Genomic DNA, 14,775 nt, shown 5'->3' on the forward strand with positions numbered 1-14,775 from the left:
TATTGCACCACCACAGCATCACTCAGGGGCACCACAACATCACTATGCGCTACAACAGCATCACTGAACGCCACAGCATCACTCGTCGCCACCACAACATCACTCAGGGGCACCACAGCATCACTCAGGGGCACCACAACATCACTATGCACTACAACAGCATCACTGAACGCCACAGCATCACTCGTCGCCACCACATCACTCAGCACCACCACAGCATCAATCTGTGCAACCATTCAACAACAACTGGTTCAAATATGTTCTGTCAATGTTTCAAGCTTTATTACAAAATGTTATAAAAAGATGTTAAATTTTTTCACTTCTGTTCTTGGATTTTCGTCACAATAAAATACACTGAACATAATCTTCACAAAAGCTATTTACAAAAGTTTAAGCTATTGCCATTATAAATTACAATACCTTTTATTTAAGTATTAATTATTAAAAAAATTAAAAGCCATTGTTATTTGTAATATCAATACATCTAAGTCACGTAAATACAACACATATTGCATTACAAATGCTATAGGTGTCACATTTGCGAAAGTTAAAACTATTGGCATTGGAAATGACAAAGCTATTAACTTTGCTATTTTCAAAACCAACACATAAATACAAAATTTGTCATTTAAAATACCAATAGCTCAAACTTTCCTAATGCGAGACCTATAGCATTGCAAATGCTTGTTTATAATGGATACTTGAAGTTCTGTGTTACGCTCGACGAGCTGGCACACAAGGGGCAGAGTGTGGTAAATGTGAATGCTGCTCAACAATCTTGCCAGAAAATGGATTCAATTATTTAAAGCGGCCTTCAGGCTGGCGTCTCTGGTTAGCCCTGTCGATATAATGACGGGATGGTCTAGCTCCAAAGATGTTGAGCTTTTATAACTGGTTCTCGTTTGGAGGACATTATGGCTGCTGCAGATTGGTCTTTTGATTCTACATTTAAAATATTTTATCATAAAAAAATTGTTGATGTAGCATCTAATGTGGTTGCAAAACTTTAAACCAGCATAATCAGAAGACTCTGTTTTCTGACAGAGAATAAAAAAATTCTAGCTAACGGGTCAAGAATTTTCTATTCTATTCTATTAAGGACACGGAGGCGAGGATTATCTTTCCCTAAGAATCGATGTGGTGTTCTATTGACTGTTATCTTTGATATATGGGTTACTGGTTGTTATATTAACACGTTCTGGTGATTTGTTATGCATTCTCTCGCAGTGCTGATGACATATTTCCTCGACATGAGATATGGCTTCTATTTTCTTTTCAGGAACTGAGACCAAGTCGACCTGAAGGGTCTTGAAGGACAATGGCCGCTGTTTTGGTGCACAACGGGGAGGTTCCTTTTGTTTGTGGAACTGGTGACAAGATGGTGTCTGAGGATTGACGAAGTTCTAGTTCTTTGGGTCCGAAGTTCATGGATTTAATTTGACCGGTTTGCAAGGAAAGAGGAAGGACTTTCCTTACGATGTTATGTAGTGTTAGCGTTCTAGTTCCGTTGTGCGCGAGTGACGCAGCACGCACTGAACTAGACGCGTTACGAGTGCGCAGGCGCGAACGGCGGTTCGCGCCACACAGAGCAGCCCGGAGCGCACAGAGCCAGTCGCCCGGCGCTCTTCCTAGCAATTATCTTGTTAATTAAATAAAGCATTTCTGCCCACACCAGCACGTGTCCAGCAACCTTCTTTAAGGTGGGAACTACATCATTACAGTGGCGACGAGGAGTGGGATCTCCCACACACGTGCACACACCTCCCGAAAAAACTAAAAAATTCACGGAGCATGGAGGTGTAGGAGGAAGCAGGACAGCGCTGTGATATTCAGACTGACCACTCACGCAAGTGGACACAGGCAGCAGAACGCACAGGAAGAGCGCGGCAGAGGCGCAAAAGACGGAACAGCGTTCACCACGTGCCCAGGAGCCAAGCTGCACCGCACCTTGCACGGAAACACGGTAAGGGAGAGGCAGTGCCACAGCCAAGGCCCTGGCTGAATAAAGTGACCGAGGTGAAGGGGGAGGAGCGAACCCCGCACCGGCACGTCGCAAGAAAGGGACACCAATGCGCCAGGCAGCCCCAGGAACCAAGGAGGGAACACCAGGGCGCCAGGCAGCCCCACGAACCAGGGAGGCGAACCAGAAGAACAAGCCAAGATGAGCAACCAAGCCTCCTCGCTCACGGCGCCGATTCCGTTCCTGCCCAAACCAGGTGAACCCCAGATGAAATGGGAGGACTGGATGGAGTATTTCAAGAATTACCTTGAAGCCTTGGAAGATGAAAACGGAGAGGAATTCTCTAGCGCAAGAAGAAAACGGATACTTCTACACAACTTTGGCCCCGAAGGGATAAGAGTGTTCACAAATATAGTACCCGCAACTCGACAGGCAGCTGACGTAGATGTCTTTAAGCATGCCCTGGAAGACCTAGACACCCACTATCGCATGACCGTATGTGTCTCCATAGATCGTTTCAACTTTCAACAGAGGAAACAAGGTGAAGGAGAGTCCATATATGATTACGTCGCGGCATTACGAAGACTGGCGATTACGTGCAGGTATGGAGCGTACCAGGACGATTTTATCAAGGACCAAATTGTGATGCACACCACCAACAAGACCGTACAGGACAAGTTGTGGGCGCACGGAGAAGCGACGCTAAAGGAGGTGATAGCGATGGTGAAGAAGGCGGAGCTCTCGAAACGTTGTGCTGAAGCAGCAAAAAGGGAAAATACGCAGAGGATCATGGTCAACAAGGTGGACGATGCGGAGCCCTCAGGGAGATACAAAATGGCGCCCAGGGAAGGTAGAGGAACCAACAAATGGGCGGGAAAGCCAAACCAGTCGGGGAAACAGACCACCGACAGCAAGTCCATGTGCTACAGGTGCGACAGCACGTCCCACACAGCCCAAGACAGGCACTGCCCGGCGTTCCATGCCAAGTGCAAGTTCTGCGGGCTAATTGGACACTACGAGAAAGTCTGTCACAGGAAAGGGAAGAAGTCGGTGGTAAAATACATAGCACAATCGCAGCTGGAAGACGAGGCAGGCGAGGAAACAGATGAAGACGACCAGGTGCTATGCATCGAAGAACAGGTGTTGGACATAGATGTCAAACGCTCCAACAAACCACGTGCGTACATACTAATAGGGGGAGTGAGGATCAAAATTGCAATTGACTCAGGATCCCCGTACACCATTGTTCAGAGGTCAGTGTGGGAGGAAGAATTCATGCCCAGCCTGGGTCCCAAATTGGAACCACCAGACATACGACCAATCTCATACACAAACAACCTGATCCCCATGGTCAGATACAGGAGCATGGAATTCGAATTCAGAGGAAGGACAGCGACTTGCAAACTATACGTGGCAGAGAAAGGCCGCTCAGTCTTGAGATGGAGAGATCAAGAGGACCTAGGAATCAAACTTGACCCAGGGGGCAAAGAGCAAATACTGCTGACGGACGGAGACAACTGGCCGGACCTGGAGAGAGTTAAGAAAGACTATCCCAAAGTGTTCTGAGGTACGGTGGGTAAGCTGGAGAAATTCATGCACAAGATCATACTAAAGGAGAATGCCCGACCCGTGTCCCACAAATTCCGTAATGTGCCCATAGCGGTGAAGGAGGCAGTGCAACAAGAACTACGCAGGCTGGAAGAACAAGGAATAATTGAGCCCATAGACAGCTCAGAATGGTTGGCCCCCCTAGTGGTAGCCAGGAAGCCCAACGGCAAGGTACGTTTGTGTGTGGACCTCCGCGAGCTAAACAAGTGCCTAGTAGTCGATAAATTTCCACTACCCCGCATCGAGGAGATGTTGGCCAAAACGAGAGGTGTGAAGTGGTTCTCAACAGTGGACCTCACGTCGGCATATCATCAAATTGACTTACATCCATCTAGCAGGAAGCTCACGTCATTCATCACGCCCTATGGATGCTATCAATTCCGTAGGATGGCCTTCGGATTGGCGTCAGCAGCGACAGTGTTTCAAAAGCTCATGCACCGCCTGTTTAAGGACGTCGAAGGCATCCAGTACTTCCAGGACGACATCTTAATAATGGGGATGGATCGTGAGGACCATGACAACAAACTGAACAAAGTACTGGGTGTGCTGCAAGAGAAAGGTCTAACGGCGGAGTGGGAAATGTGCAAGTTAGGTATGACATCCGTCACCTACCTGGGACAAGAAATAGGTGGACAAGGGATCACTCCCAAAAGAGAGAACGTGAAAGCTATCTGCGAAGCCAGAGCTCCGGTCACCAAAGATGAAGTGCGGTCATTCCTGGGAATGGCCGAGTACTACAGTAAATTTGTCCAGCACTTTGCCACAAAGACCTACAAACTGAGACAGCTGATAAGAGACAAGACCGTGTTCCTCTGGGACGAAGAAGCACAGAAGGAGTTTGATGAACTGAAAAGAAACATCAGCCAGGCGGTGCCCTTGCATGGACACGACCCCACAGAAAAAACGATCCTGACCACCGATGCCAGCGAGAAGGGTTTAGGAGCCGTCCTCGCACAGGAAAGAGATGACAACACCGTAGAAACCCTCAGCTTTGCTTCTAGGGCGTTGTCCCCCATGGAACAGAAGTTCAGCGTCATTGAGAAGGAAATGCTGGCAGCCACATGGGCCATGGGGAAGTTCAGGCAGTTCCTGTGGGGCATGAGGTTTCGCTTACAGACTGGCCACAAACCGTTAGTCAAGGTGCTCACCTCAAGTGGGCATGCTACAGCCACCCCACGTATAGCCAAATGACTCTCAAGCTGCTGGAGTACACCTATGACGTGGTGTACATACCTGGCACGTGCAACAAAGTAGCTGACTATCTTAGCAGGGCCTCAGCCATGGAAGAGGCCCCGATCCACATATCAGAGAACGAAGAGATGGTAGCAGTGATGGAGGACACAGAAAATGCCATCAGCAAACAAGAGTGGATGCAAGCGTATGAAGAGGACGTAGACATTCTGGAGGTCAAGAGCTATCTCATCAGAGGTTGGCCGGACAAGAAAAGACTAAAAGAGACACTCAGAAAGTTTTATGAAGTGCGGGAGGAGTTATCTATGTGCGACACGGGTACCTTCCTGTATCGCGGTGACAAAGTCGTACCCCCAGAGAAAGTGATTCCCACCCTCCTATGTCAACTGCACGAAGGTCATCTCTGCATTGTAAAGACCAAATTGAGAGTGAAACAAATGTACTGGTGGCCGGGCATGGACATCCAATTGGAGAGGCATGTGAGGGACTGCATCCAGTGCCAAAGTGCCGACAAGTTGCTCAAACCGTTAAGACCAGCATTAGGAAGATTTGACCTGCCCTGCAACCCCTGGGAAGAAGTCGCCGTTGACATCCTAGGGCCAGTACTGGATAACCAAGGGACCTCAAAGTACCTATGTGTGTTGATAGACAAATACTCTAAGTGGCCTGAAGTGCAGGTACAACGAGGAAATGGATCCTGAGGTGGTGATCAAGTTTCTCACCTCCGTGTTCCTGAGAGAGGGAATCCCCCGAACAATCCTGACCGACAACGGCCCGCAATTTACTACGGAAAAGTGGCACCGATACATGGAAAGAAATGGAATCAAGTCCAAACACACCTCAGTGTACCACCCAGCTAGCAATGGACAGGTGGAAAGATTTAACCGGGTCCTCATGGGATCTATACAAGCTGCAATCATGCAAGGAAAAGACTGGGAGACAGAAATCCAGAGAATGATGTGGGCATATAGGATCACTCCCTCATTGACAGGTTACAGTCCCTTCCAAACCCTAAGGGGCAGGCACCCGTTCACGAAAGACAATGTTGTTTGGAGAGAAAAAACAATCACCAGCAAGTGGTCCCCGGCCGTGGTCCAGCACAACCTGGAGAAAGCCCAAAAAATCTACACCGAGCATTACAACAGGAGAAGAAATGTAACTGAAACAGCGCTAGAAAGAGGGGAGTGGGTGAGAGTCAAACAGGCGGTACTGAGAAAGAAAGGAGAAAGCAAGTACAGCCCACCCCTGCGAGTGGAAGAAGTTTATGACCGAGCCGTGTTGCTCAGTGATGGAAAAGTGTGGTCACATGATCGCATGGCAAAGATCAATAAAATTGTACGATGGCCAGCGGACGAAGAAGGTGAACCGCAAGATGGAAGGCAGAGGAGTGATACAACAGAAAGGAAAGTAGAGAGTAAAGACCTAGCAGGAGAAGGAGTGCATGTGGAGAGAGAAGAACGGGAAAGACCGAGTGTGGAGGAGACAACCGCTGGAAAGGAGGTGACGCCCAAGAGAGGTGAACCAGGAGTGCGGAGAGAAGAAGCTATGAGCCCTTCGCCAGGTGTCCAAGAAACCTCCACACCGGTAAGACGCACTCGTGCTGGAAGGGTAGTTGTCAGACCTGCCTATCTCAGAGACTTTGAATGAGAGGACTATTGAACTTTCCGGCATTTATAATGTTGTATAAAAAAGGGAGATATGTAGTGTTAGCGTTCTAGTTCTGTTGTGCGCGAGTGACGTAGCACGCACGGAACTAGACGCGTTACGAGTGCGCATGCACGAACTGCGGTTCGCGCCACACAGAGCGGCCCGGAGCGCACAGAGCCAGCCGCCCGGTGCTCTTCCTAGCAATTATCTTGTTAATTAAATAAAGCATTTCTGCCCACACCAGCACGTGTCCAGCAACCTTCTTTAAGGTGGGAACTACATCATTACATGTTATTTACCCAGATGGGTGAATGCTGATTGGTGGATAGAAGGTGGGCTATGCCTTATGGGTTATGTAGTTTAAAGTTTTATTGGCTGCTGTAATTGCTTCATTAAAGAAATAGAAGCATAATCCTGGCCTCCCTGTGCTTAAAAGAATTTTAAATTCTTGGTGCGTCAGCTAGAAACGTTTTCAGTCTCCTGCCTGATTAGAGTCTACGGGCATGTATGCTGGTCAGACATGCCAATCGTTATTTAGTTGTGTTTAATTGTTTTATTGACAGTCATGGTGGCCCCTGCTAAATAACTAGAAGAAGGATAAATCATAATACTCGTCTACTTGTCCTTAATACAATAGAAAATCCTTGTTAAAATAATATGCATATCTTTATTATAGCCAAAATGGCCATACTCCCTATGCTAGTTTTCAAATCATCCGTTGTTACCATGGTAGCTTCCACTATTTTTTTTAGTACAAATGATCGTCTTTTGTCTCTTTTTACTGTCTTTCGACTCCCCCTTCTCTGTGACGTAACACTCGCCTTCCCAGAGTTCTCAGCGGCTTCTTCTTTGTGCCTCGCGCGTTTATTCCTCCATTTTACCTTCTGATCTCTAAACGTAACAGGCAGGAAATGGCGTCCGACGGCAAAGGCGAGAGCAAAGGGCCCAAGGATGGCATGAAGAGGTGAGGCGACTGAAATGCGGCCAGAGGCTGGGGGGCGGAGGGCAGCTGGGTAAATTTAAAGGTACGGGGTGCAGCTGGCCTTCTGGTGACGAGGCTTTAACGTTTCATGGAGACAGCCGCGTCACAAATATTAATAAGGGAGCGTAGCCTGAGGGACAGTCTGGATCATAGACCGGGTCAGAGGGTGGACCAGGACTGGTGGATAAATAGTGCTAACGAAGACGGCAGGTACAGCTGCAACCAAAATGGGGATGGGGGTCCCTCTACCCGATAGAAAGGTGTTTCCCGGTTCGAGGGCCGGGCCGGGTAAAATAAACAGCGGTATGTTCGGGGTGGCTGAACTCCCGGTGCCGCAGAAGGAACGTTAAGGAGATCATCTATAACCGAATTTGTGTCTGGGCGTCGGCCAGAAGTCCAGACACGGAGTGTCTGCTGCGGGGCATGCAGACGTGTGATTCAGCGGAGGGGATTGCGTTGAAACGGGTGTTGGGTCAGAACCTTTGGGAAGGGATTCGGCAGGAGGCTGTAGGGGAAATCTCCCCTTTTCCTGGGTTCATGGTTTTTGAATGCGCGGGGATTCGGTGATGTGACCCCGTTGATCGGGGTGGTCCTTTTGAGGTCCGAGTGCGGAAACTTTTACATCTTCAGGTCGATTAGAGCGGGTAATATTGATGTGCATCTGCTGCCACAGGTGATCACAAGCCATCCCAACGGCCCTTGAAGGGTGTGCCCCCCCACATTAAATGGCCCCTGGTTAATGTTTGTAACGGAGGGGTGGGGGGCTATTACTATATATATTTTTAATCTCCCACTTGTTAAATGCTGCCATTTACACGGGCGGCTGGTAAAACGCGCTTGTGACTATCTTTGTCCAGCATTTGGTAACAATCGTCTTTCCTGTTGTATTTCTGATTCCGCTTCCATCCAGTTGGAGAGTGACATGCTACAGATCTGTCTAGCCGATTTTAAATTTTAAGCAGTTTGTTAGTTGTTTTGTACGGGTTTAGGTGAAACAAAGGCATAGGGCAGTAACCGATTTCGGTACAGTGTGGCTCACTGGTTAGAGGCTGCAGGGCTGAGAGCAGAAGTCAGCCCAGGACCAGGGTTCAATTCCCGACGCGGCAGGGTTGTGGACCTTGGTCAGCGGACTCGATAATTCTCGCTTCGGTGCTTACTCTAATCAGGGGTTCCACTCGGCAACTCTGGGCATTAGCTTGCCTAATCTCCCACCAATTCCGGGGATGCCTGGCTCCACCTTGGGGACTCCCAGCAAGGGACCATCCCACAGGGAAAGCCAGGACGGGTTCCCCAGAGTTATACAGCGCCTGGACGCCCCGTTGCTGGGGCAGCTGTGCGCTTTACAAGTATACTACATTTACATACATTTGAATGCACGGTAATTTTGATCGCCATAACTTTCATTTTTGATTGGCTGCTCAGTATCATTGGTCGTATTGGCAATTTTTTCTTATGGTGACCACTTAATATTTGTATTTTTTTGCAGTGAAAACCAAAATGATAGAAGAAAAGAGAGAAGTGTCAAGAAATTCAACCGCTTTGAGCCGTACGGCCAGCCTCGCCAGAGAAACAAGATTTTCATTTCAAACATCCCATTTGACGTAAAATGGCAAGCTCTGAAGGACTTGATAAAAGAACTAGGTAAGGCACCAAGTAGGTTTCACTTTTACCTTTTCAATAGGACACCCATCGTTTCTTAACGTCCTACCACCGCCGAACTGGTCTGGAATCCCGGTGGATGTCTCAACTAACGTGGTCGTGGATATCTGCTGCCTGCTCGTCCTGATGGCCTATTAAAGGTCTCTCATAGATTGGTGGTTTTTATGTTTTTTTTTTTTGGAGGGAATGAGGTTTCCTTAACTTTTATCAAATGACGCCAGTCACACTTGCTGTGCGCGCGTTTTGTTGTCAACGTTTGGCTCATGTATGTGATGGAGTAAAGTTTTGTAGTCCTTGTAGATTGTCTTAAAATTAACCACGATTTTCAATTTCGGGTGGCCACTTTGCCAAAATTTTAGAGGAAAATTATAATTTATTTCGTCATCTGAATTGCAACCAATAAGCATCATGCTTCACAATTTTGAGATGTTGACCAATCATAGTCTCCAATATATATTTTTTTGGTCACCATTTTTTTGTTTAAATGGTTTTTGTGGGTAGTAAGTAGCCTCTTATATTACAATAGCTAAACCGTTTGTTTGGGGTGGATTTTTCTAAGGTACTTTCTAAAATCGTCTGCCGTGTAGTACTCTTGTACTGGAATGCAAACAAATATAAGTTATCAATTTATTCACGTTTGTTACCAGTTTTTTGTGGTTTCTCTTCAGTGCACATGGATGAACATTTCCAACAAAGGGTTGTTTCCTGACTTCGATAATACCCGCCTTTCTGCAAATGGGCACAATGGAATCTGACTGCTCTTCAGTTTGGTTGCAGGGCTCCTTCATATTCAGATTGTTTAGTGGTGGTTTCAAAATCAAAATATTAGTTATGTTTGCTATTTTTAGAGGAGGAGTTCTTTGCATCCAAAGTACAAATTGCTTTAGTGTATTGTATACCTACACACAAGGCGCTATTTTCATAACTGGCAACGAAGCCATGAATGAATTGTGGAGGACTTTCGAAATCGTCTGTTTACTTGCAGTGTTTGCTTATTGGCATTGGCACATAAATTGTGGCAGATCTGACTACTTCACAGTTAAGCTCTTACATGTGTTAACTGGCTCCTGTGCCAGCATACAGCTTGCAGAATATTGATACACATCATCAACGCTTGCTGGCTCTTAGCTGTGGTAACTGTTGATCATGTAATATGTGATCCATAGTCAGACGTTTGTCATAAAATCTGCAATGGGCTAAAGGTCAATTTAATGGTTTGCAAAAGGTCACTTTAATGGGGTAAGCCAATCCCATTTGTACAGCAAGGGGGCTTGTTTTCAATACCTCTCCGCACACTGAGGCTTTGTCAGTATCTAAATCAGTTGACCTGTGTTGTATTGACATGGTTTTTGATGGCTAATTTCTGTAAACCTTTAGCTGAAGCACTGTTCTAATCAAATTGCCATTGTCCACTCATAACACCTAGCTTACTTAAAAAAAAGTCTATCACACAAGCTATTGTGCCAAAATTGGCTTCAAATGTTGGTGTCGCAGTAGTCCTTAAAGAGGCAGTTCCATTTGTAAACCGGGATGATTCACAATTACATGCATCTGTACGTAAAATACATTGCTAGTATTTAACCTACTAGCACACAATTTTGTTGAACAGGTCCAAAAATTGGAAATGTGAATATTACATCGATATTCATGTACAATTAGGCTAAATAGAAAGGACTGATTTTACTTAGGGAGGTTTTGGGCCAATTCACAAACACGTAGGTGTGCTGAGGTGGATGTGCCCAATATAGCTGTTAATGAACACTGACAACGCTGTCCAAATGTGTGGTTTTGTTGTGAACTCCAAGAGTGTATCTTTTATGGTAACAATATTACCGAAATAAAGATTTTATGATGATGATGAAATATAAAGACCTACATGGTTTTGCATCTGTAGGTAACATACCACACTACAAGCAAAATAATTATATTTGCAACAGTGAAATTTCAGTGTCTAGACTGTTAGGCTGAACAGTATTTAGGAACAGACCACCAAATCTTACTCTTCCTGGGAACAATCTAGCACATCGCCTAAACCACGCACTGCGCCTTCCATTAAAATAAGCACTGAGGAATCCTTTCTGTTGATTTTCAACAGCACAGCATTGTGCAGAATTTACGCCATATTTTGCAGTGTCCATGGAAGAGCCACTAGTCGTGAAGGCATGCTCAGCGGGATAGTCAGACCCCTTCACTAAAAGATATTTGAGCCCCTGGGGTTTATCTTGCTAGTCGAACGTAAGTTGTCTGTACATAGAAACCTAAATCGTGCTACTCAAAAGGTTTGATTTTGTCACTGTTTACGTTAAAGGATGCACCTTTAATACTCAGTGGAGTTGCTTGTATACTGCCAAGGTGATTTGAAAAGGCAACAAATGTTGCTTGCTCTGTTTATATCTGGTTTATGAGATTTGCCTTCAAAATCCATGTCTCTTATGGTGGTACCCTGTTAGTAGTGGGCTTGTAGATCAGCAGTTTTGATCATTCCATATCATTAGTTTTAATACATGTTCTGTGTAAATGTGAGTGCAATGGATGTAGAGAGAGAGCTCAAACAGATTCTATTTCAAATTAAAGTTGGCATGTTGCTCAGAAATGTCTGGTTCACTTGTCATTCGGCGTTGATTTGGATTACAGGTGTGCAGTAGATGACAGCTTTTTTTATGTTAACCATGTGAATGCTTACTTTTTAAGATGCTGCCCCCCCGAATGAGGATGCGCTGTGGGCGGCTTAATTTGGTTGTTTACACTTGGGATGCCAAACCGTCATGTGGCAGCACCATTTTTAAATTAGTTGTGTAACCAGTGCATATCCTACTGTTGAAAGGTTATATCCATTTGTGTACTCGAGTTCTTGAGGGACAATTCAATTTCCTCATGACTTCATGAGAAGCATCAAGACAATTTTCCTGATAATGATGGAAATTTAGGGCTTTCATTGGGCTTAAATCTTAGGTTTTAGTAATGTCGAATATTAAATTAAGTGCTTTCTTGTCTACTTGTAGGTAGACATTAGTGTATTCGGCCCGAAGAGGTAATTTCTTTTTTTTTCCTTTTCTAAATGGGAGCCCAACATGGTGAAGAAAGAGGCTGTTCTGTTGACTTTAAGGCTGGCAGCTAATGCCAACTTCAAGTGGGCTTTGTTGGAATGTTCAGCGGATTACTTTATTTAAGTAACCATCCCGTTTTTAATGAGTTTCTTTTTTTGTTTTTGTTTTTTTTATAAAGTAAAGGTTTTCACAAGTGCAGGAGAAGCCAAAGTTTTTGTTTTTTTTCCCCTTCTGGGGGTTTGGTACTTCCGTGAAGTCACAAGGATTCTGAATTCTTTCTTGGCTGAACTAGTGTGCTTCGTGCAATCAGTGGAAGGAAGCACTGGATATGATTATGGCCATGGACGCTATGGGGGACATGTGGGAATCTGGTATCTCGATTTTTCTCAATGATTGTTGTCCTTGCAGGCTGTGGAAAATTAGCTTGTTGTGCCGAACTATCAAAAGAACTGCAGTTCATTCAACAGATTGGTTTTCTTTTTGCGAATAATGGCTGCTGCTGTTGTCTTGCTTCTCTTAAAAATGGACACCGCGTCACTTTTTTTTACCATTCGCCTTTAAAACCATCCTGCGGAGAAGCAGTCATTCAAGAAAAAGGTATCTTTTTGTTGAAAAATTGTTCCCATCCAGAAGCGTACGTCTCCTTTAAAACGCAATTGCAAGGTCCTCAAGTGGTCAGATGCCCCTAAAATGAGTGAACCAAAGTCTGGATTAATTCTTTATCAAACACTTAAACTGGTTCTCTCAATGATTTATATGCTTCTGAACCAGTGTCAGTCCATTTTCTCAGATGCTGGGCTTGTTTTTTAAGTTCTGCATTGCACTTAAAATCCATTTTCAATTCTGGCTACACAATGCCTTATTGCAGGAAAGCATTGGTATTTTTTGTTCATTAGTTAGATAATATATGGTGCTTTCATTGTTTTTGAGAAGTTGGAATTTTTAAGCTGATAGACCTCTTACCAGTAAAGCACCACATTAATTACATATCCAGTACGTTTATAACACCTTTACTATGTGCTCTCTAACTTAAGTGAGCAAACATTGTACATGATTGTACCTCTTCCACCTTTACTATGTGCTCTCTAACTTAAGTGAGCAAACATTGTACATGATTGTACCTCTTCCACATTTTATAGCCTAACACTTAGTGAGTGCTTGTTGGCTATATGAGAACTCCATTCTACATAAAGGCACAACGGTGGTTGATCATGTTTTGGAACACAGCATACCAGTTTATGTATCAAAAGATGCCAGCAAGAGGCAACTCGTAGTCATTCACACTTTACGTTGTAGAGGGACACCCCACTTTTTTTTATTCCAGGATTGAGGGTCTGTCTTGGTGTTAATTTTGGTGACAAGGGATCCATCTATACCTATGACTTCTTGCCATCAGCTTGCAACTCAGCAGCCATATTTGCTTTTGATTGTACAAACTTTCGCAGGTTCTTATTGATTAACCTATCAATAGTGGATGGTTGTTATGGACTTGCCAGTAGCTTGTTTTTTAAATTGGAGGACATGTTGACATGTTCGTGAGTTTACTGCACACCTGTAATGTCCTACGTGGTAGATCAGGGTTCTTGGAGTGTACTAGGCTGTTATTGGCCCAGCCTCCTAACAAGGAAAGTTGTTGATGATTGTTCTAAATTCCCATTATTTTCTTGGCTTTTCTCCCTTGGTATGTATCGTCTGGAATCTGATTTGTAGTTGGTGAGGTAACATACGTGGAACTCTTAATGGACGCAGAAGGAAAGTCAAGGGTAAGTGTTTGTGAGACCATTTCTTCTGTGGTTATCTACATGAGCGATGTAAATATGGTGCGCCGAATTTGGGAAGGCAGGTTACTGGGGTTCTAGATTTGATATATATACTTTAATATTTTTTGGGGAGGGTATTAGCAGGATTTTATGGGAGATCACGCATGGGACTTGAAACCAGCAGCGTTTGTTTTACTATTGTGTATTTGTTGTAGACTTCTAGGATTTTTGAAGTTGGGCCACTTTTGAAACTCTCGGTATGACACTTAAAGTTTGAGCCATATTTATAAAATGTATATCGTTTGACGAGTTAAGGCTTCAGGGCTCAGAACTGCAGTGTTGGAGGGTGTAGATATGTGGGTACAGGCAACTGCTGGTATTGCTTCTTTCAATGAGTTTCGATACCAACGAATAATATGCTTAATTCTTAAATACCAGCAAATTCCTCCCTGTAGGTAAAAAGCTAGGTAATTTTTTTTCCTTAAATGAGCTTTACATGTGTTAGTTAACCTTCTACTTTCTTACACTTGGTTTTTTTTCTTCTCTTCCTCCCCCCCCCCCCCCCCCACCACCTCCCCAAAATCTGGTGACCTGTCTATCTGCACATCCAGGGATGCGCGTAAGTCCTTTATTTTGTACAACAAATGGTACTTCAATGGAAGATCCGGAACAATGGTTTGAGTAATGAATGATATTTTTCATCCATAGGGCCGTTGAATTCAAAACTGAAGAAAACTTGAAGAAAGCTGTAAACCTTTTAAACAAGCATGTGCTTAGTGGGCGGCCCTTAAAAGTGAAAGAAGTGAGTTTTCCCTAATCTTCTGCAGCTGCGTTTGTTTTATTGTATGCTTACAATTTTGCTATTTCAGATAGTATCTTTTTAACAAGCATTTGCACTGCCAAGAGCTCCTGTTAATGAAA

General features: G+C 44.6%; 1 protein-coding gene across 1 annotated transcript in view; it reads left to right on the plus strand.

Moving 5' to 3' along the window:
• The first annotated feature begins 7,216 nt into the window (after nt 1-7,216).
• Nucleotides 7,217-14,775, plus strand: part of HNRNPM (heterogeneous nuclear ribonucleoprotein M) — a 41,646-nt gene continuing 34,087 nt past the window's right edge. The window contains exons 1-5 of the mRNA XM_078670145.1: nt 7,217-7,370; nt 8,875-9,029; nt 13,805-13,857; nt 14,466-14,473; nt 14,563-14,656. Coding sequence (XP_078526271.1) covers nt 7,318-7,370; nt 8,875-9,029; nt 13,805-13,857; nt 14,466-14,473; nt 14,563-14,656 — 363 coding nt within the window. The 5' untranslated portion in view covers nt 7,217-7,317. The remainder of the gene's footprint in view (nt 7,371-8,874; nt 9,030-13,804; nt 13,858-14,465; nt 14,474-14,562; nt 14,657-14,775) is intronic.

The sequence above is a fragment of the Lissotriton helveticus genome, chromosome 12 (assembly GCF_964261635.1).
Source record: "Lissotriton helveticus chromosome 12, aLisHel1.1, whole genome shotgun sequence".
NCBI classification, from domain to species: domain Eukaryota; kingdom Metazoa; phylum Chordata; class Amphibia; order Caudata; family Salamandridae; genus Lissotriton; species Lissotriton helveticus.